The sequence below is a fragment of the Tetrao urogallus genome, assembly GCF_951394365.1.
Source record: "Tetrao urogallus genome assembly, chromosome: 4".
In the NCBI taxonomy this organism is placed as follows: Eukaryota; Metazoa; Chordata; class Aves; order Galliformes; family Phasianidae; genus Tetrao; species Tetrao urogallus.
This window is the reverse complement of record NC_136817.1, coordinates 62,821,401-62,838,113: the sequence shown is the minus strand read 5'-3', so window position 1 is coordinate 62,838,113 and position 16,713 is coordinate 62,821,401. Positions and strand designations below refer to the sequence as shown.

Here is a 16,713-nt window from a genome sequence, read left to right as displayed (position 1 = left end):
TTTGCTTTTAGAAACACTGAAAATGGATTCAAAGTATTTTGCTTTAATGAATCCTGTCATAGGTACAAAACCCCCAGTGCTGGGAAAGTTAAACCACAACGGGAGGGAGAGGGCTGATGCCCACAGCCATGCTGGAGTTAGTGAGCACATTCCATGTCCAAGCTCTGGGGCTGCTCTGCTGTGAGGAACTAGTTAACTACCTGCTCTGAGCTTAGCATGACAGATAAGCAGCAACGCTTGTTCGGTTCTCTGAGCCCTATTTCTTTCCACGCAGTGCATTTGTTCTGCATATGGCATCGTAACATTAATGTTATAAATTTATGGAAGACTGTACTGCAGCCTTAGAGCTACAGACGCTTCATCCTTCCCTTTAGCAGCTTAGTAAAATGCAGTAAAAACTGTCTGTACAAAATTTATAACAATGGATGTCAAAGCTTACACACCCTCACCCGGTCCCTCTTTCACATTAACTCTTGGCTTAGCTCAAATGCATCGGTCCGTGTCAGACTCCATGGACACAGCAGTACTTTAATACGTCAGATACCGGCTTTGTCACTGTAGAAAGGAGTGACATGGAACATGTAACAGTGAGTGCAAACGCGGACAGGCTTCATCTGACCATAACGAGGTAATGGCGCAGAGTGGGAGGAGCAGCGGGAACAGAAGATCTGGAAAACAAGAGGAGATTGCACTTGAGTTCCTTGGAGAATGGAGTGAGGAAAAGCTGACCTCACCTACACACAGCAGCCATCCCACGTAGCTGAACAGTCAACAAACGCAAACACTCATTGCTTGAAATTCTTGGGTGTGAGCATGTGGCTCTCAGTGCGTTCCCCTACATCTGACAGTCATTACCTTGCCACAGCTCCTGCAGTGGTGCTTCCTGCGGATGACCGTGAATGGAGCCTTGCAGGCAGTGCAGTAACTGCAGACTTCATCTGGAACCCAGTCAGGAGGATCTGTCAGAAGCACAGCAACAGAAGGGGAAATAAATCAAAAGGGAATAGCACCAAGCATGCGGCTGCCAGGTCCTCCAGGGAGCGGGGAGGATAAAAACATAAAGACAGCAGCTTTCATCTAGGTCTCTCCAAGCACTGTGTGAGCAGGCAGGTGGGTAGGCTGAGGAATCAGGGAGGGCTGCTCTGAGGCGGTCACCTCCAGGATGAGCAAAACATGCTGAGGGCTCTGACCATCCCCAGCCCCTTCAGCCACTGCGACAGGAAAGCTGGCTGCTCTTCCTACAATTAGGCAAGCAGATAATCAGCTCAGAGCCCAGTTATTTGCTGGTAAATTATCAGAACTCCTTCTGGCTGGTTGCCTTACCAGCAATGAAGCAAATACTGAAAATCACACATACAAGACACCAGAAAAAGAACTCAAGCATTATCCCTAACAGCATGTCTCGATTGTTTATTTTTCCTGGGAGCTCTATAACCTCTCACAGAAGCCAAGCAGCGAAATGATTTGTTTTTGGCAAAGCAGAAAGTATTGGGCTTGCTTCTGTTGAGCTGCTTCTGTCTGTGACAGGCTGACGTGACCTCTGGGAGACTAAAATTATGAGTGTAGAAATGATGGAGCTGATTGCTTAATTAGGTTAATAAAAGTCTAATCAAGGGCAAGCCAAGTTCTATCCAGAAGGAATCCATGGGCACAGTGGAATGCAAACTGCTGGGCGTATTTACCCACCTGGAACTTCCCCCCAAACACTATTTACAGTATGCGGCCCAAGTGACTGCTGATTTATATGCTGACAAGCAAAATCCCTGCCCCGAGGAGCACATAATCAAACAACAAACTATACGGTGCACTTAATGCGGAGATCAAGTGGACGGTGGCTACAGGAAGAAGGAAGATGATTACATGAAAATTCAGCTCATTCCACTATTTCCATCGGCCAAATGTAACTGACCAGTCTTTGTCATATAGCAACACGTGTGAAATTAAAACTAAAGATAATTAAAAGATAAGCATACCAATGCGGAAAAATGTTCAAAAAAACAGGCAGAAAGACATCTGAACACAACTTCAGATTCTGAAGGATTTTGAGGACTGCATATAACAGCCTTCACCTTATCCCTGGAACACCAGAGCAGTTCTGTGGGGAAGTAAGGTCACAAAATCCCTTTTAAAAGCCATGCCTTCCCACGGCAGCAGGAAGAGGTGGCACTGCCAGCTTAAGTCGAAGCAGTGATGTCAGTGAAACCAAAGGATTTCCCTCTTCTCTCTGCAGCTTGCCCAGCTACTGCACATAACTCACCCAGTGAAAACCACCCCTGAAATCAGTCTGTGATGCCGACTTTGAAAACTTCCTATCACTTACATTGGAAAAACCACAAAAAACAGATCCTTTTTGTATAGGTTGCATCAGGACAGTATGGAGCATCCTCTCTCATAACTCCTCCTTTTCCCAGATCAAACTAATGCAACTCTGGAGCTCATCAGCAGAAACCAGCTTTCCTATCAGGAGGAGCTGACCATTCAGGTTTTGTGTTGTTTGCTTTGTTCTGTTGCTGCCTCTGATATGCACTGGTGAAAAAGTTGTTTTAAGTGACTTTACATGGATTCAACTATCCCCAGGGCTACATAAAAGGGAAAATCGCCAAAAAAGACATATCAGAAACAGAAGTTTTTTGGTAAATAGTGACCTTATAAACTCACAATAGTCACATAATCCATAGTTACACAATTACTTGACTGTCGGATGAATTCATCTGAATACCTTGTTTTAATAACTGCGTAACATAAAATATTAAAAATCACATGTTACTGGCACTCAGTGTACAGAAAGATATAACCCTCCCTGCAGCATGTTCTCCCAGACTAGGGAAACACCTTTTACTTTCAAACTGGTCTCAGTTTGGCCAACTCACCTCTCCAGAATGAATGCACCAGCAGAACAGTCCAAGGACATACTGTCATAGCATGGTTTGGGTTGGAAGGAGCCTTAAAACCCACCCAGACCCAACCAATGCCATGGGCTGGCTACCCTCATCAGCTCAGGCTGCCCAGGGCCCATCCAACCCAGCCTTGAGCCACGTCCAGGGATGGGGCACCCACAACTCTTAGGCAGCCTGAGACACCTGCCCCCAGACAGAGACTCTGCACACCAAAGCACTTAGAACCATGCAACCAGCACTGTGCCCCTTTGCTTCTGGGTTCCAATGCCCTCCTAATACCCAAATTACTTGCACCAAAGTCAGCCGCACTGCAGCACACCCCAAATAGTAACACTTTGTTACGTAAAGGCATGTAACATTTAAAATGCCATGCATGCGTTGTCTGCTTTCAGTCACCACTCTGTGTGTGGAGAAATCAGTACAAAAATGCCTCACCCAAATCATACACTCATGCCATGGTGAAATAGGAACCTCTGGGGGTCATCAGACCTGTGCTTTTGCTTCCACACGTGACTTCCATTCAATATAAAGAATGGAATGCTCTTTATGCTGGATAGAGACAGAAGCTTCATTTTGAGGTACTGCCCTTGCTCAGGAATGAAGCCCAGCGTGGACCTTCCAGCGCTCACAGGAAGATGAGGCTGGAAAAGATCACACAAGCCCCAGTGGTGACGGAACCCACATCCCTAGGTCCTGTCACAAGCTTTATCTCACTCAACCTTGGGAGCAGCATTCTGACTTATATACATTAAGGACTGAGTCATCAGGCTTTTTATAGAACAGGTTTTGGAAATATTCTCAGAAGAGCAGCCTCACAAGGGTATGAAGCTTCAGTGTGAGTAGCTTAAACCTCCAGCATTATCCCACAGACAGGCCGGGAGCAGGGCAGCAGCAACGCACCCAAAGGCTTTTACCATTACAGTCCTTCTTCGAGCTCTGCTGCTCTGCACACAGCAGCAGATGGAAGCATCCAGTCTCAGAAGCCCTGCCTGCCTGTGCTTTGGGGACTTGCAGCAGGCTTGGAGGAAAGGTTCGCTTGTGGGCTAATTGGCCCTCTGCTTTATCAGGCAATAAGAGCTAAGAAATCTGTTGGGAAACAGCTAAAGACCAAGGCAGAAACATCAAAGAGGAGGAGGGAGGGAGGGAAGGGATTAACGAGACAGAGTAGAGAAATGAATTTTAGAAGAAAACATGAAAAGCATGTACAGGAAAAAGGCAGAGAAAAGAAGTGAAATGAGTATTTTAATGAAGAAGAGTAAGTTTAGAGAAAGGAAAAAAACAACTCAAGATGAAATGGTGTGAAAACTAAAGAAGACATTTCAAGAAAAAGAGAAATGGCATTTCCAACTCCAAACTATTCAGAACTCTTTCAATTATGACAGCCAATAAAGTGAGAAACTTCATGGTCTTTTGTTTCATTTTGTACTGTAGTTTTCAGAATTCACCTTTACATGTCTCTGCAACCTCAGTGGCTAAAAAAGTTCATTCTATGCTACAGAAGTTAAAATCTGATATAAATCCAAAGCGGTGGAACTTTAAAAAGAAAAACACGATCATGACAAAATTCAGACACTAGAAACAGTGTCAAAAAGCCCACATGAATTTATTTTGCTTAAATGCCTGCTACAAAACTGCTGCAGCTATATGTAATCTGACCAAAAGAAGGGTAACGTTTGTGTCTCAAAGCAGGTGAAGAGAGCCTGCACCTGGATCCATCAGCAGCGCTGATTGAAGCAGCATCAGGATGCACTGCAGTGCATGCCTCAGTGAGAGCTCAGTGCATTTTGGCAGCAGCAACTCTGAAGACTGAAAGATAGAATTAAAAACTGAACCTAACTCTCTATGAGCTTATACTATCCAAATTCAAGTTCTGACACCGTAGAGCCACAGCTCAGAAGTGACACTGAGCTCTTACAGAAAGCACAAGTGCACTGTGATACTGAGACACAAGAGACTGGGTGAGGTGGGCAGAAAATATCCCCAGAGGTGTTGGAGCCTGCAAGTTGCCTTTATCTATCAAATCTGTAGACTGAAAGAAAACAAACACATTAGAAAGTAAGCATACCCTGACTCCCTGCAGAGCCATAAGCTTACTGCAGTGCCTGACAGCTCAGAGGATCCCTCATCTTCTGTTTTTACCAAATACCCCTCATGCAGAACTCCATCTGGAAGTTCCTTCCAGATTGATGCATAATAGATTTTAGAGCACATCATGCATAACCCTGAGTACACGTTTACCAACCATCCTTAGGAGGGCTGTTCCTGCAGCCTGTGAAAGTCATACCTCTGTAGCCATCAACATGCATTGTCCTCACAGCTGCAAGAAAGGTCAGGCTGCCTTGCTGCAGTTCTCTCAATGAATGCAGGAATTGTGGTCCATGGTAAATTCAGTTTTAAGTACAAAAAGCTAAGATTTGGGGTGACATGACTTCACCTCTCACTTCAGCTTCCATGGTGAAACAAACCTTTTTGTCCCTTATGACATTCAATTTTCCACATATCATTCTGGGTAGACTCCAACTTTTATGTAAGATTCCTTGGAGGCAATTGTACCACAGAAATCTTTTCCCTTGCTCAGTAGATTCAGTGTTGATTACAGCTGGCTTGAAATTTTTCAATTAAAAATAATTTTCTGCTTCAAGAACATTATTTGATGAAAATTGGGGCGGGGGGAGGTGAGGGAGAAAACAGAGGTACAGGCTGGCTAGCTTCAAGAGCAGCTTTCTCAAACGGCTTCCTTAGGATGGAAACTCTGCACAAAGCGAGGGAGCTGTGGGCACAGCTTGGCACTTTGTCCCTGCAGAGCTCTGATAGAACACAATCCTGACCACAAAATGCTGTATCTTCTCTGGACAGGTGTGTGATCAGCAACTCATTCCGTGGGCTAACTAACCATCACTGGGAGTCCTTTGCAACAGCTACCAACAACCAGAACAGCCAACTTCTGGATTTCTCCCAGAATGTTCTGATCTTCCTTTGCACCCCTCCCCTCTTTTTCTTTTTTTCTTTTTTTAATCCAGTCTTCAGAACAGAGAATAAAACATATTCTGAAGCCTAAAGATTGCAATTATGTAAAAATTACGTATTATAATAACACACATTTAGAGCAAGTATTTCTCTAATAACATTCTTGACATAGATTCTAAAAACTAGAATCAAGTTGACACTGTAGATCTATACCACATGCCAGCAGAACACTAAAATGCGTATTTTGAGGGTGAAGAAAATTCAAACCTAATCGAAATCTCAATTATGTCACTGCGGAGACAAATGAGCTGGTGCTGCACGGTAGTTATGGGGTGTTATCTCCTCTGCAATGAAGTCTCAAGTTCCACACTGTGCTGACAGAGAGAGATGGTATTCGAAAAGATAAGAGATCACGGGCAAGTTTTTAAAACAGAAGTCACACTGAATTACTGCAATGCTACCTCAAAACTGTACAATTGGAAATCTCGTAGTGTTGCATGCATAACAGAATGTGCTCAGCTGATTATAAAACAGTGCCTTATTTTAGAAAACTTTACACTAAATTCTTCTCTCATGCAATGGAAGCAGGGATGCTAAAAAAGGAAAAAGTGAGAAGTTATATAGACAGAACTTGTTTGGCCACTGAACTGTGCAACAATTTAACTTCTTTCATTTAGCAAGTGTTGCTGGTCATCACTATAAATAATAGCATAGCCACAGGCATGCAGAGGACAAAAGAAAAATGGAAGCATTCAGCTAGGGTTGACAGCTAATTCTGGGCTGATGGTGATTAGGTTCTGCACACACTGTAGCACGGGCAGGTTTTCTTGACTCTGTGACTTCATACAGCAACGTGAACAAGAACTCAAGCTTCGGGACCATAAATTACTGAACTGTGCTCGTGCTGCTGGTTGGAGAGCAGCAAGGAGCTGCTCATAGACAGAAGTGGGCAGGCTAGAAAGTTATGGGATGGGAAGGGATCGAGGATTAAGACCGTGTTGTTGTGCAGCAAACAGATGCTAACAGCATTTGGCACCAGCAGTTACTTGTACTGGCAGGCACAGCACATGGATTATGGCTGGAGTTATAAGCAGGTGGCTGTGAGCAGGGCAGTTCTGTATGATCAGGAGAGGAATGGGGAGTGAAAATGAATGTATGGCTGCAGAGAGCAGTGGGATGCTACAGAAAGTATTTTCCTAGAGAACAGCTTCCTAGTGTTTTCTGATTTTCCTTGAGAAAACCTTTTGATTTCTGAATGCGTCATGCTTGTTCCTATAACAGGAATACAACCTGTTTTGTTAGCTTGCCTGTAAAACTTCAGGACACTGACACATTAAAATATTCACCTTTCTTCAGGGAAAGCAGGGACTTATGTTCCATCACATTTATATACTGATAAATACAGGAACACACACAAATCCTTATCAAAACAAAGAAGACAATTTACTGTGTATATCTGGGAAACTGCTGGCAAATACAAACTTAATGTACTAAATGGGACTGGAAGCAAGATCCCAGACACACAAACTGCATAAAGATATCACATTTCTATGTTTCAAATTAAGTCTCTGGGAGCAACATGGCCCTGACCTAGTTGGGATACGCTTTAAGTAGGTTAAATGAAAGGTAATTTTCTTCTATTTTCAAATACAAATGTTTAATCCCTATATGACTCATGCTGCCCACACCCAGTCCCAAACGCCTTGGTCATTTTATTATCTGACTGGATGGACCCACACCAGAGCTTGAGAACTTCCCAATAACCTTCTCCCTGTGCAGACTGCAAGGTCACCACTGGCAGAGGGATAAAGGTAGTACCATAAAAGGCCCCAGGACACACAGCCCTTCTGTTATCACTTCAGAGCAAGCACCCTGGTGTCCTTTCTACTAGCAAAGAATCCAACCTGCTTGTTTCTGAGCAGCTGCCACCACCATTTGATCTGTGTATAACACACATTGTACCCACTGGCCACCTTCTCCATCATATGATCGCAGCATATTTTATTACATTAAAAACTCATTTATGGAATACTGCATGAATTCATCTTATATTCTAGGAAAATATATTGCATTCTCCCTCTTTAAAAACAGAATGCTTTTTACAACTATAAATTATAAATAAATATGCTTCCTCAAAACAAAAAACAAAACAAACAAAAACAACAACAAAAACAACCCTAGAGCATTAGGAAGGCAAAGATGGATATATACACCACAGGCTCATCTGGACTTTTGAAAATGAAAATGCTTTTGTTTTGGGATGCCAATTAATCTGTAGTATATTGTATTTCAGCCTTCAGGAGGTCACAGGATCCAGTTCTTATACTCTTGCCAATGTCAGTTGGCTCATAATAAGCATTCATATTTGTTTTATGACCCAGACCAGCTGGTGGGTTTTATATAGGGTAAGAATGAGAAATATGACAAAAACAACAACCGATTCATTTTTATAATCTAAGTAGAGGCTGGAACCTTCAGGAAAGTCTTAACAATTTTTTGTTTGTTTGTTTGTTTGTTTGGGCTGCTAGGCTTTGTTGTTGCTTATTATTAATTAACATTATTTGAATACAAACTTAAGCATTTGGTACTTGTGGTAAAAGAGTTTTATTTGATAGTTGGAAAGAGTTTTCCTGGCAGGTAGCTTGCTGGACTTTCTCAATTTGACCTATGCTTGTATTATGCCAGTATGGTAGAAGGGAGGAGCTTACCTATGTGCTCATCTGCTCTAAACTGCTTCACTTTTTGCTGAAATCATTAAGATTTTAAGTGTAGAAATTATGTAAAAAAATGGATGTAATTAATTTTGGTGCAGTAATGTCAATAGATTGGTGCAATGATCACAGACTTTGCACTGAACCATTTACATGACAACTGCAGTGTATTCCTGTTGGTGGCCTACTGCCCAGTTTTAGCCTGAAGGATGCAGCCAACAGGCTTGCTGCAACAAATAAGGAACACTGATAATGCAGCGAAGGTTGTCCAAACCACCAGACAACTTCATATGTATCCAAACATCACCCAGCACAATGTCAGGGGCTATTGCTTCCACAGTGACCTGCAACAATTATGTAAGTGGGAAGGTGTTACAAGGTGGGGAGGAAAGCAGGTATCTGCTGAGGTTAAAATATTGCTGCAATTATCCATCTCAAGGAGGATGCATTAGAGACAGCAAAGATTGTATCCCATTAGCTATCACTAAATATCTCAGTAATAGGTAGTAGATACAAACCTGAAGAGCTTTGCCAGCAATGACGCCGTGTGACCTGTGCCTGAAAGGACAGGAGTCTGGAATGTACTGGAAAGGGGACAAGATGGATGTTTCTAACAGTTTCCACAAATGCAACAAAACAATTCACTTCAGGTGCCACTTTTTGTAGATCTTGGTTTGTTCTGGTTTGGAAGTCAGAGAGCTCATCTCCATGCTTCCTTGCACCCTCTATCATTTTGTAATGCCTCCCAGTATAAGAAGGATTTGGTCATACTGGAAATAGTCCAGAATGAACAGCTTGGTGACCACCAAGATGATGAAGAGACTAAGCACCTCTCCGTATGAGAAGAGCCTGAGGGAGCTGGGGCTCTTCAGCCTGGAGAAGAGGAGGCTCAGGTGGAATCTTGCCAATGTCCACAAATACCTCAAGGGAGGCTGCAAAAAAGACCAAGCCAGGCTCCTGTCAGTTGTGCTGCATGCTGGGAAAGGAGGCAATAGGCACAAGCTGAAACACAGGAGGTTCCATCAAAACATCAGGAAACATTTATTATGTGAGTGATGGAGCTCTAGCACAGGGACTCAAAGACATTATAGGTCCACTTACTTGGGGATCTCCAAAAGCAGCCAGGACATGAGCCTAGGCACCCTGCTCAGGGCAGCCCTCCTGGAGCAGGGGTGGAATCAGAGGGACCTGAGGTCCTTGCCAAGCTCAATCATTCTGTGATTCTGTAATTGCATATGTGCCTCTTTCTGACAAAGTTCTGCCCATTGGCCCACCTGAACGCTAAATCACAAAGCAGACTGAAGAAGTTAGTTTACACAGAGTAGCTGTTAATAGCTATTAATAGCACGAGCATTTACACACCAGCCAAGTAAGACTCCCAGAGAATGCTGCAAGGACATGGATTCACACTCACCCAAGCCTTCCTGGCGAACGAGGACAGGTATCAAAAGCAGAGTAACTGCAAGACTATAGATCCCACTCAAAGAAGGTGCCAACATGGCAAAACATGGTGCCAAGACAGCCAAGCTGATTCTGGGATTCAAATTTACTTTTTCAAAAGGGGCTTGGACTATCCCACAAGGCTCTGCTTCTGTCCCACAGACATACATGAAACACATCCTATTTACAAACTAAGCTGCTGGCAGTTACTACAGTTCCACGGTAGTTATCTTCATATGCTACTGAAACTACAGGGTGGGTTTTACCACTCTCATAGGGCAGGGACACACCTGATTTACACTGTCTGGATGCTGCAGGGCTATTGGAGCTCCCAGTACATAACTGGGATTACTGGGATCATCGAAGATTCCCCCTTCCCACCCTCCAAGACAGCCAGTCATAACATCAAGACTGATGCTCTCTGTTCCTGGAAACAGCATCTGAGTTCAGAAGCCGTGCTTCTCCATACACAAAACCTTATCATGATAAGCTAAAGGTCTTAAAAGCTGAATAACGTGCCATAGGAAGGAAGTGAATTTGCTTTGAGGAAATACACATCCACTGTGAGAAGGTTATTCAGCACCCTGCAGTTCAGAAAAACTTGCATTCAGTTCTGGAAGTCAAATACACTGACAGCATCAGGCATCGATTCAAAACAAAAGAAAATGAACCGAAATGGTAGGGAGTGAATCATCTCTTGCATTCTTTTCCACGTCAGCCTGTATATGGCAGATATTTTGCTTAAAGATTTGTTCTTCACTGTGCCTTCTGTCACTTTCTCAATTATGGCACAATAGAATAATCAATTAAAATTATTCTGAATAGTTCTTTACTTTATCTGTCCCCAAATCATCTTTCTCCAGAAGCGATAATTTTTCTACAGTACATTTTACATAAATTAGCCCTGCTGCTCTAAATAAATAGATTAGATTTGAAATCCTTTAGCCTGTAGCTACAGAAGAAGGGCTAGCAAGCTATCCGTGAGTTTTATATAAGCACAAAATAACTTATAAATACATAATTTCTTTCAAATCTAATCTTTAAGGTTGTTGTTTTCCTGTGATTTCTGATCTTTATTACAAACGACATGAACTAACATTTCTAGACTGTTGGTCATCCCCTTCTGCATACAAGCTGAGATGTATGTTGCTTATCACTCACATCATCCTGGAAAAAAGGATCCATCAAAAACTGACTGGAGGAACAAAGATGTACATGGGCAAATGGACAACAACAGAACAAAGCACAGCAAAGTTACTGCATACCTAAACTTCAGGGAAGTTTAAATATATTTTCACAATTTCTGTTGTCCAGAGACAACACCTCTCCAATAACAGAGCTCCTGGAGTGATGAAATCATCATTCAGCCCTGACGATCAAAGCCAGCTGCTTTCCTGCTTGCTCCATCTCATACATCTATTTTTTTTCTCTTATATTTTGACTGCAAGTGCTTTGATTTCTTTCAATTCATTTTTTATACAGTGTTTACCATACTAAGGCTGCAGTCATAACTGACTCCTAAGCACTCCTTCAGCTCCGATTCAAAACACAAACTAGAAACTTCTGAGCTCTCATAATGCTTGAATCCTGTCTCAAATTTCAGTTATTATGCATTTCCCTTCACTCTTAAACTTACAGTCAGTGAGATTTAAGTACTCTCAGAATATTTACTAGAACTGACTTTTCCTTACTTTGAAGTAATATGGCGAAGGGTTTGAAAACAGTAACCATAATATTTTGATCATTTCCGTCAGACACAGATGTGTATAAAATATGAGAAGTATTTCTACTGGGGAAAAAAATAGAACCTCCACTTCTAGCTAAGGACATAAGAGCTGCCCTTCGATTTGGCTGCACCACCTTACTTACAGCAGTACAACTTACACAGCTGTTTGAGAGCTGTCACGTGTAGTGTCACTTGCTGTATTAAAGTCTTTACTATGGAGAACCTTCTTTCACTGATACAGAAGCAGTCATAATGGCTGTGACAATCTGTACATCACAGAGTTTCATGAGGAAGTTAGAAAAAATTCTTGAAGACATATATACATACAGTTTGTCTCTAGACTGTATAATGACAACATTTTATATTCCCTTCCCAGAACCAAACTTGAAAAGACTTTTTTGTTTTAGTTTTTGTTTTCTATTTCAACATGGATTTTTACTTTTTTTTTAATGTCAGTATTGTCTCATTTTAATTACAAAAAAAAAAAAAGTACCTTCGAAATCCCCATCTCTGGCTTTTGCTGCAAGTTCTGAGGATGATATACTTTCTTGACATAAAGCACAGTCTTCCAGTGCTGCGCTTCTTAAGCCCTGATTAACTGTAAAACAAAGCAAAAAGTACCTGAATTCACATTTTTCCAATTTGTAAGACCAAAGTTAGGACTTCAAGGATTAGATACCGGTAGAATCAATATGTGGCTTCTTATATTTCTTGCTCTTTCTTTACCCTGACACACTTAAAAAATCTCCTGAATCCTTCTTTGAAACAACAAGAGCAATTAAAGATATTGTTACAAGACATACAGTCCTGTTACTTTCAGCAGCTTAGCTGCATCCTATATTTCTCAACTTTTAACTTTGCATACTTCACAAAGTAGATAAAAACAGAGAATCCGTAGGTGTATCACACAGATCACAAAGAGCAACATCACCTCAGGAGTTCCTGGCTTTCATTCACTTATTTCGTTTATACTTACCTTTGTTCACATGCTTTCTTTTTTAACCTAACAGTTCATTTACTGGAAATTATTGTAACTAAGTACCACTGCCGACCATTTATTTCCTAGTGGTAATTCTGTAAACCTTCAGTTTCTTCATTATTTTCATTTGAATATTCAGTAGTCTCTGATTCCCCTCTTTCATTTTTGTCCTACCTCTGTCTACCCCCTTTTCTTTCTTGCCAGTGAAAAGTCAGTCTCTTTTCACATCAGTACATCCTGCCACCACCAAACGCCAGGGAAGTTTCAGCTGCAAGTAACTGAAGACTTCCATGCATGTTGTGCACTACTCCACTGCATAGTTGAGTTGCATTGGAGTTGTTTCTGATAAATTTAACCAACTTTTAACACAATGTTCTACATAAAATCTCCAGGGGAAAAAAAAAATAAAAAAACCCAAAACACCAGAAATCCTCATTGAAACATGGAGAAGTGGAGAAGGGGCTAGAAAAACTTTTCAGTCCTGAGGAAAGAAAGGAAAGAAAGGAGCTCTGATTACCTGTAGATGCTGACAGGTATAATCACAACAAGGACAATGGTTATTGCAGTTTTACTGAGATGGCATGGTTATTTTTAGGTAAATTAGCAGACTTGAATCTTTCAAATAGAAATAATCCAAATGGTGATAGAGGAAAAATGAACAGAATAAAAAAAAGCGTTGCAGTGGCTGATAATTCAGTTCTGGCTGCTTTATCTGAATTATCTAGAATTCAAAAAAGGCTATTTTTTTCTATTTTGAAAACAAACTCAGCATCCTGTGATTTATATAAGACAAGCCAGATCCCAGCATCATACTGGCATTCTCATATCTTATAGTCTGCTTTTCATGTATGGCTATTCAAAATCCAGAAGCAAAAACAAACAAACAAAAACACCAAACAAACAGACACCTGTCTTGCTAACATAAAATGCATCCACTGTGAAATAGAACAAGGAAAAATAAAAATAAAAATTGAATCTGTGAACTCCAAACATTGCCTACATCACATTATGACCAAATAGGCTAAAAACACTGTTCTGTTATACACAGAGATATGGAAAAAAGCAGATCCATTCTGACCGCTTTGAACATTTGCTTTAAGACATACTCCCAATACACAGAATTCCAGTGATTTCATCCTGCTTAAAGTCCATTTTCATGACTTGTTTTAAACTCAGGTAAAAAACATTGTACAGAGTCCAAATTCAGCGTGGCTTTAAGGAAATTCTTGTCAAACAGTTCCTATTTTCACACGGGGCCACCAGCAGAAATTCACTACGGAGGCTGCTTTAATCTGGTTATTACCTTTCTTCTGCTTTTCCTTGTCTTCTGTTTCAGGTTTGGTTGCCATCACTTCAAACAAGGTCTTCAAGATACTTCGAAGATCACTAGCATAGTTTGTCTGCAGCTGGTCAGCAACTCCTGGGGGTTTGAGGAAAAAGACAAAACATCACTAGACTATTACAACCTCCTTAAAAAACTACATTTGTTGATACCAGTAATGGCCTGGTATTTATATTTGAAAGATCATTAGCTCGTATCAGTAATAAAAACTGATGATTTAATTAAATTCATTTCTCGTAATGGCCAAGCCATGTTCTGGCCTTTATGTTAGCTGCAATTTGAAACACATCTTCCTTGTCTTTTTGGCAGAAAGGGGACACTCCTCCTGTGTCAAAATAAAACAGCTGCATCTTATTTCTTCTCCCAAAGACATAGGGCATCATAAAGAGAAAGGAAGCTATACAAAGGCAAATCCGTTGCACGCCCTAAACCTTCATCATTATAGGTCTAATAGGTCTGCATCTCTGCGTACACTGGTCTTCATGACTTCACAGGTTTTTATGAGACTTAAGATCCACAATACAACATTCTGTTGTTTCAATCTCTAGTCTGTTCTAACATATTTTTATAAACCTTAAATAATAACAATAATAAATAGTGTTTTTTACATTCAAAACTAAAGGATACCCTCTGTGATTCTCATACCTGAGATACAGACAAAAAGGCGGTGAATAAGATCATTGCTGCCATGGAATCTGGATCTGATCTTTTCTCGGGTGGCTATTTTAGCAGCCTGCAAAGCAAGCTGGATTTCTTCCTGATCAATGTCATCGGATGAACAAGAACTAGTCATTAAACTGCTGTTGGAGAAAAAAGGCATAAAAAAGAAGACTAATGTAAGTCCTCACTTGGTTGATCAGAATGTTTAGCAAATCCTAAGAGATTTATTACTCAGGCAATACTCTATAGCAAACAAGAACTAATTGCTGTAAATTCTTGCTGAAGGTAATCAACATGCAATCAATCACCATCATGTTTGATTTTCACTCTGTGGCATAGTTGCAAAAAAACTTTAAAGCAGAAAATCATTTGTCTGTATTTTATTGCATTTCCCTTAGCTATTTCAAAGCACAGGACTATTTTTCACATTAACTCCCACTAAAAGCTCTGTCCTGAGACCATAACTCTACCAAAAATGCAAGAGGAGAATGTCAGCCTAAAAATAAGAAGGTCAGCTCTGAAGTCAGATGAGAAATTTATTAATGTGGGAGTTAATTTGAAAAAAAGATTTCTGAATTATGTTACCTCAGAATAGTGAGAAGACAATCCAAATATAACCTTACATAAAAAATGGAATGGGTGACAAAATACTATTTCAACAGTAGAGATTAGTCTCTTTACATACCTAGGCGTAGAAATTGCTTAAATGTCAAACTACAGCAAGAGAATGGCTCATCAACTCCAAAGAGATTAATATGTGTCATCAGGTGTCTACTAGAGGCTTAACCCTTCTTTTTCAAAACCAGATGCAGGGTTGCTAGCAATTTCCATCACTACCCCTCTTAAGAAAAGAAAGCTTGAAACGACCTGAGGCTTCAGGAAACCTCTGGGAGGAATCCAGATTCTTCAAATATCAGGAATTGCCTAAACTGCTTGTAAATCAAAACACATTAAAGAAGGAAATACTTAGGAAAAATGTAGCGCTTTGCCAACAAAAAACCCTGAATTGGGAGTATAGCATGGAATGCAATCACACCGGAGTCTTAAGGATTCACTTTGCTGACCAGAAGGAGACACTGCCCTCTCACTCTATTACAATGAAAGACAGAAGAACACAAAACAAATTTCCCCACATACTGGAGATAAAGTAATCTCATCAATGACTAAAGAAAACGAAAATGCTTTACTTGAAACCATACTTAGCTATCCAGAACTCAAGCACTCCTTACTATACAGACATCCACTATGAAAAAAAAAAAAAAAAACCATAGAAAAAAATTATTGACTATATAAATAGCATGTAAGAGGAAGGATGTAGTTGCTAATGCATTTTGAGCTCAACCTGTAAATTTTATGAAGTGTTGAAGCCAAGTAACATTCACCAAGTAACAGATCCCATCCCTGTAACAAACAGTTATTGCAGGATAAGACATAGGCAGCATTTAGAAAAAAAAATAATTATGAAAAAAAATTTATGGAGTATCATTTTGAAATTTCTCTCCATGAGCCACATAGATAATCCTTAAAATGTAGAAATGAATTTATTAGGCCATGCATCTCAAAAGTCCTAGTAAAAACAGAAACGAAAACACATAAAGCCTAGAGATCAGTTATTGATAGAAATATCAGTGGAAAATGTGCAGTGCGAGTACTTTAGCTGGCTTCCCATTCTTTCAAATACTGAGTAAGGAGTACATTTAAAAGAAAGTAATTTCTGTTTATGTCTCCATTGCTATTAACAATTGCAAATTCCTGTAAAAAGATGTTGTGCTTTATGTTTAAAGCTCCCTCAGCAGGTTGAGTGACTAGATTTATTGAAAATACTGAGAATATTAAGAGTTCTCCCTCTCAATTTTCCCTTTGCTTTTCTGTAGAGGATAAATGATATATACCATAAGTGGGTCTGTATATGTATGTGTATCCATATATATGTGTATATATATATATTCAATAGCAAGTCTGTCAGCGTGGAAGGATCTGCGTTGAAGATG

General features: G+C 40.5%; 1 protein-coding gene across 1 annotated transcript in view; it reads right to left on the bottom strand.

Annotated features, from left to right (window-relative positions):
• Positions 1–536: 536 nt before the first annotated feature.
• Positions 537–16,713, bottom strand: part of ZFYVE28 (zinc finger FYVE-type containing 28) — a gene marked incomplete at both ends in the record, with an annotated part of 146,300 nt that continues 130,123 nt past the window's right edge. The window contains 5 exons of the mRNA XM_079534670.1: positions 537–668; positions 856–959; positions 12,235–12,339; positions 14,024–14,140; positions 14,708–14,862. Coding sequence (XP_079390796.1) covers positions 537–668; positions 856–959; positions 12,235–12,339; positions 14,024–14,140; positions 14,708–14,862 — 613 coding nt within the window. The remainder of the gene's footprint in view (positions 669–855; positions 960–12,234; positions 12,340–14,023; positions 14,141–14,707; positions 14,863–16,713) is intronic.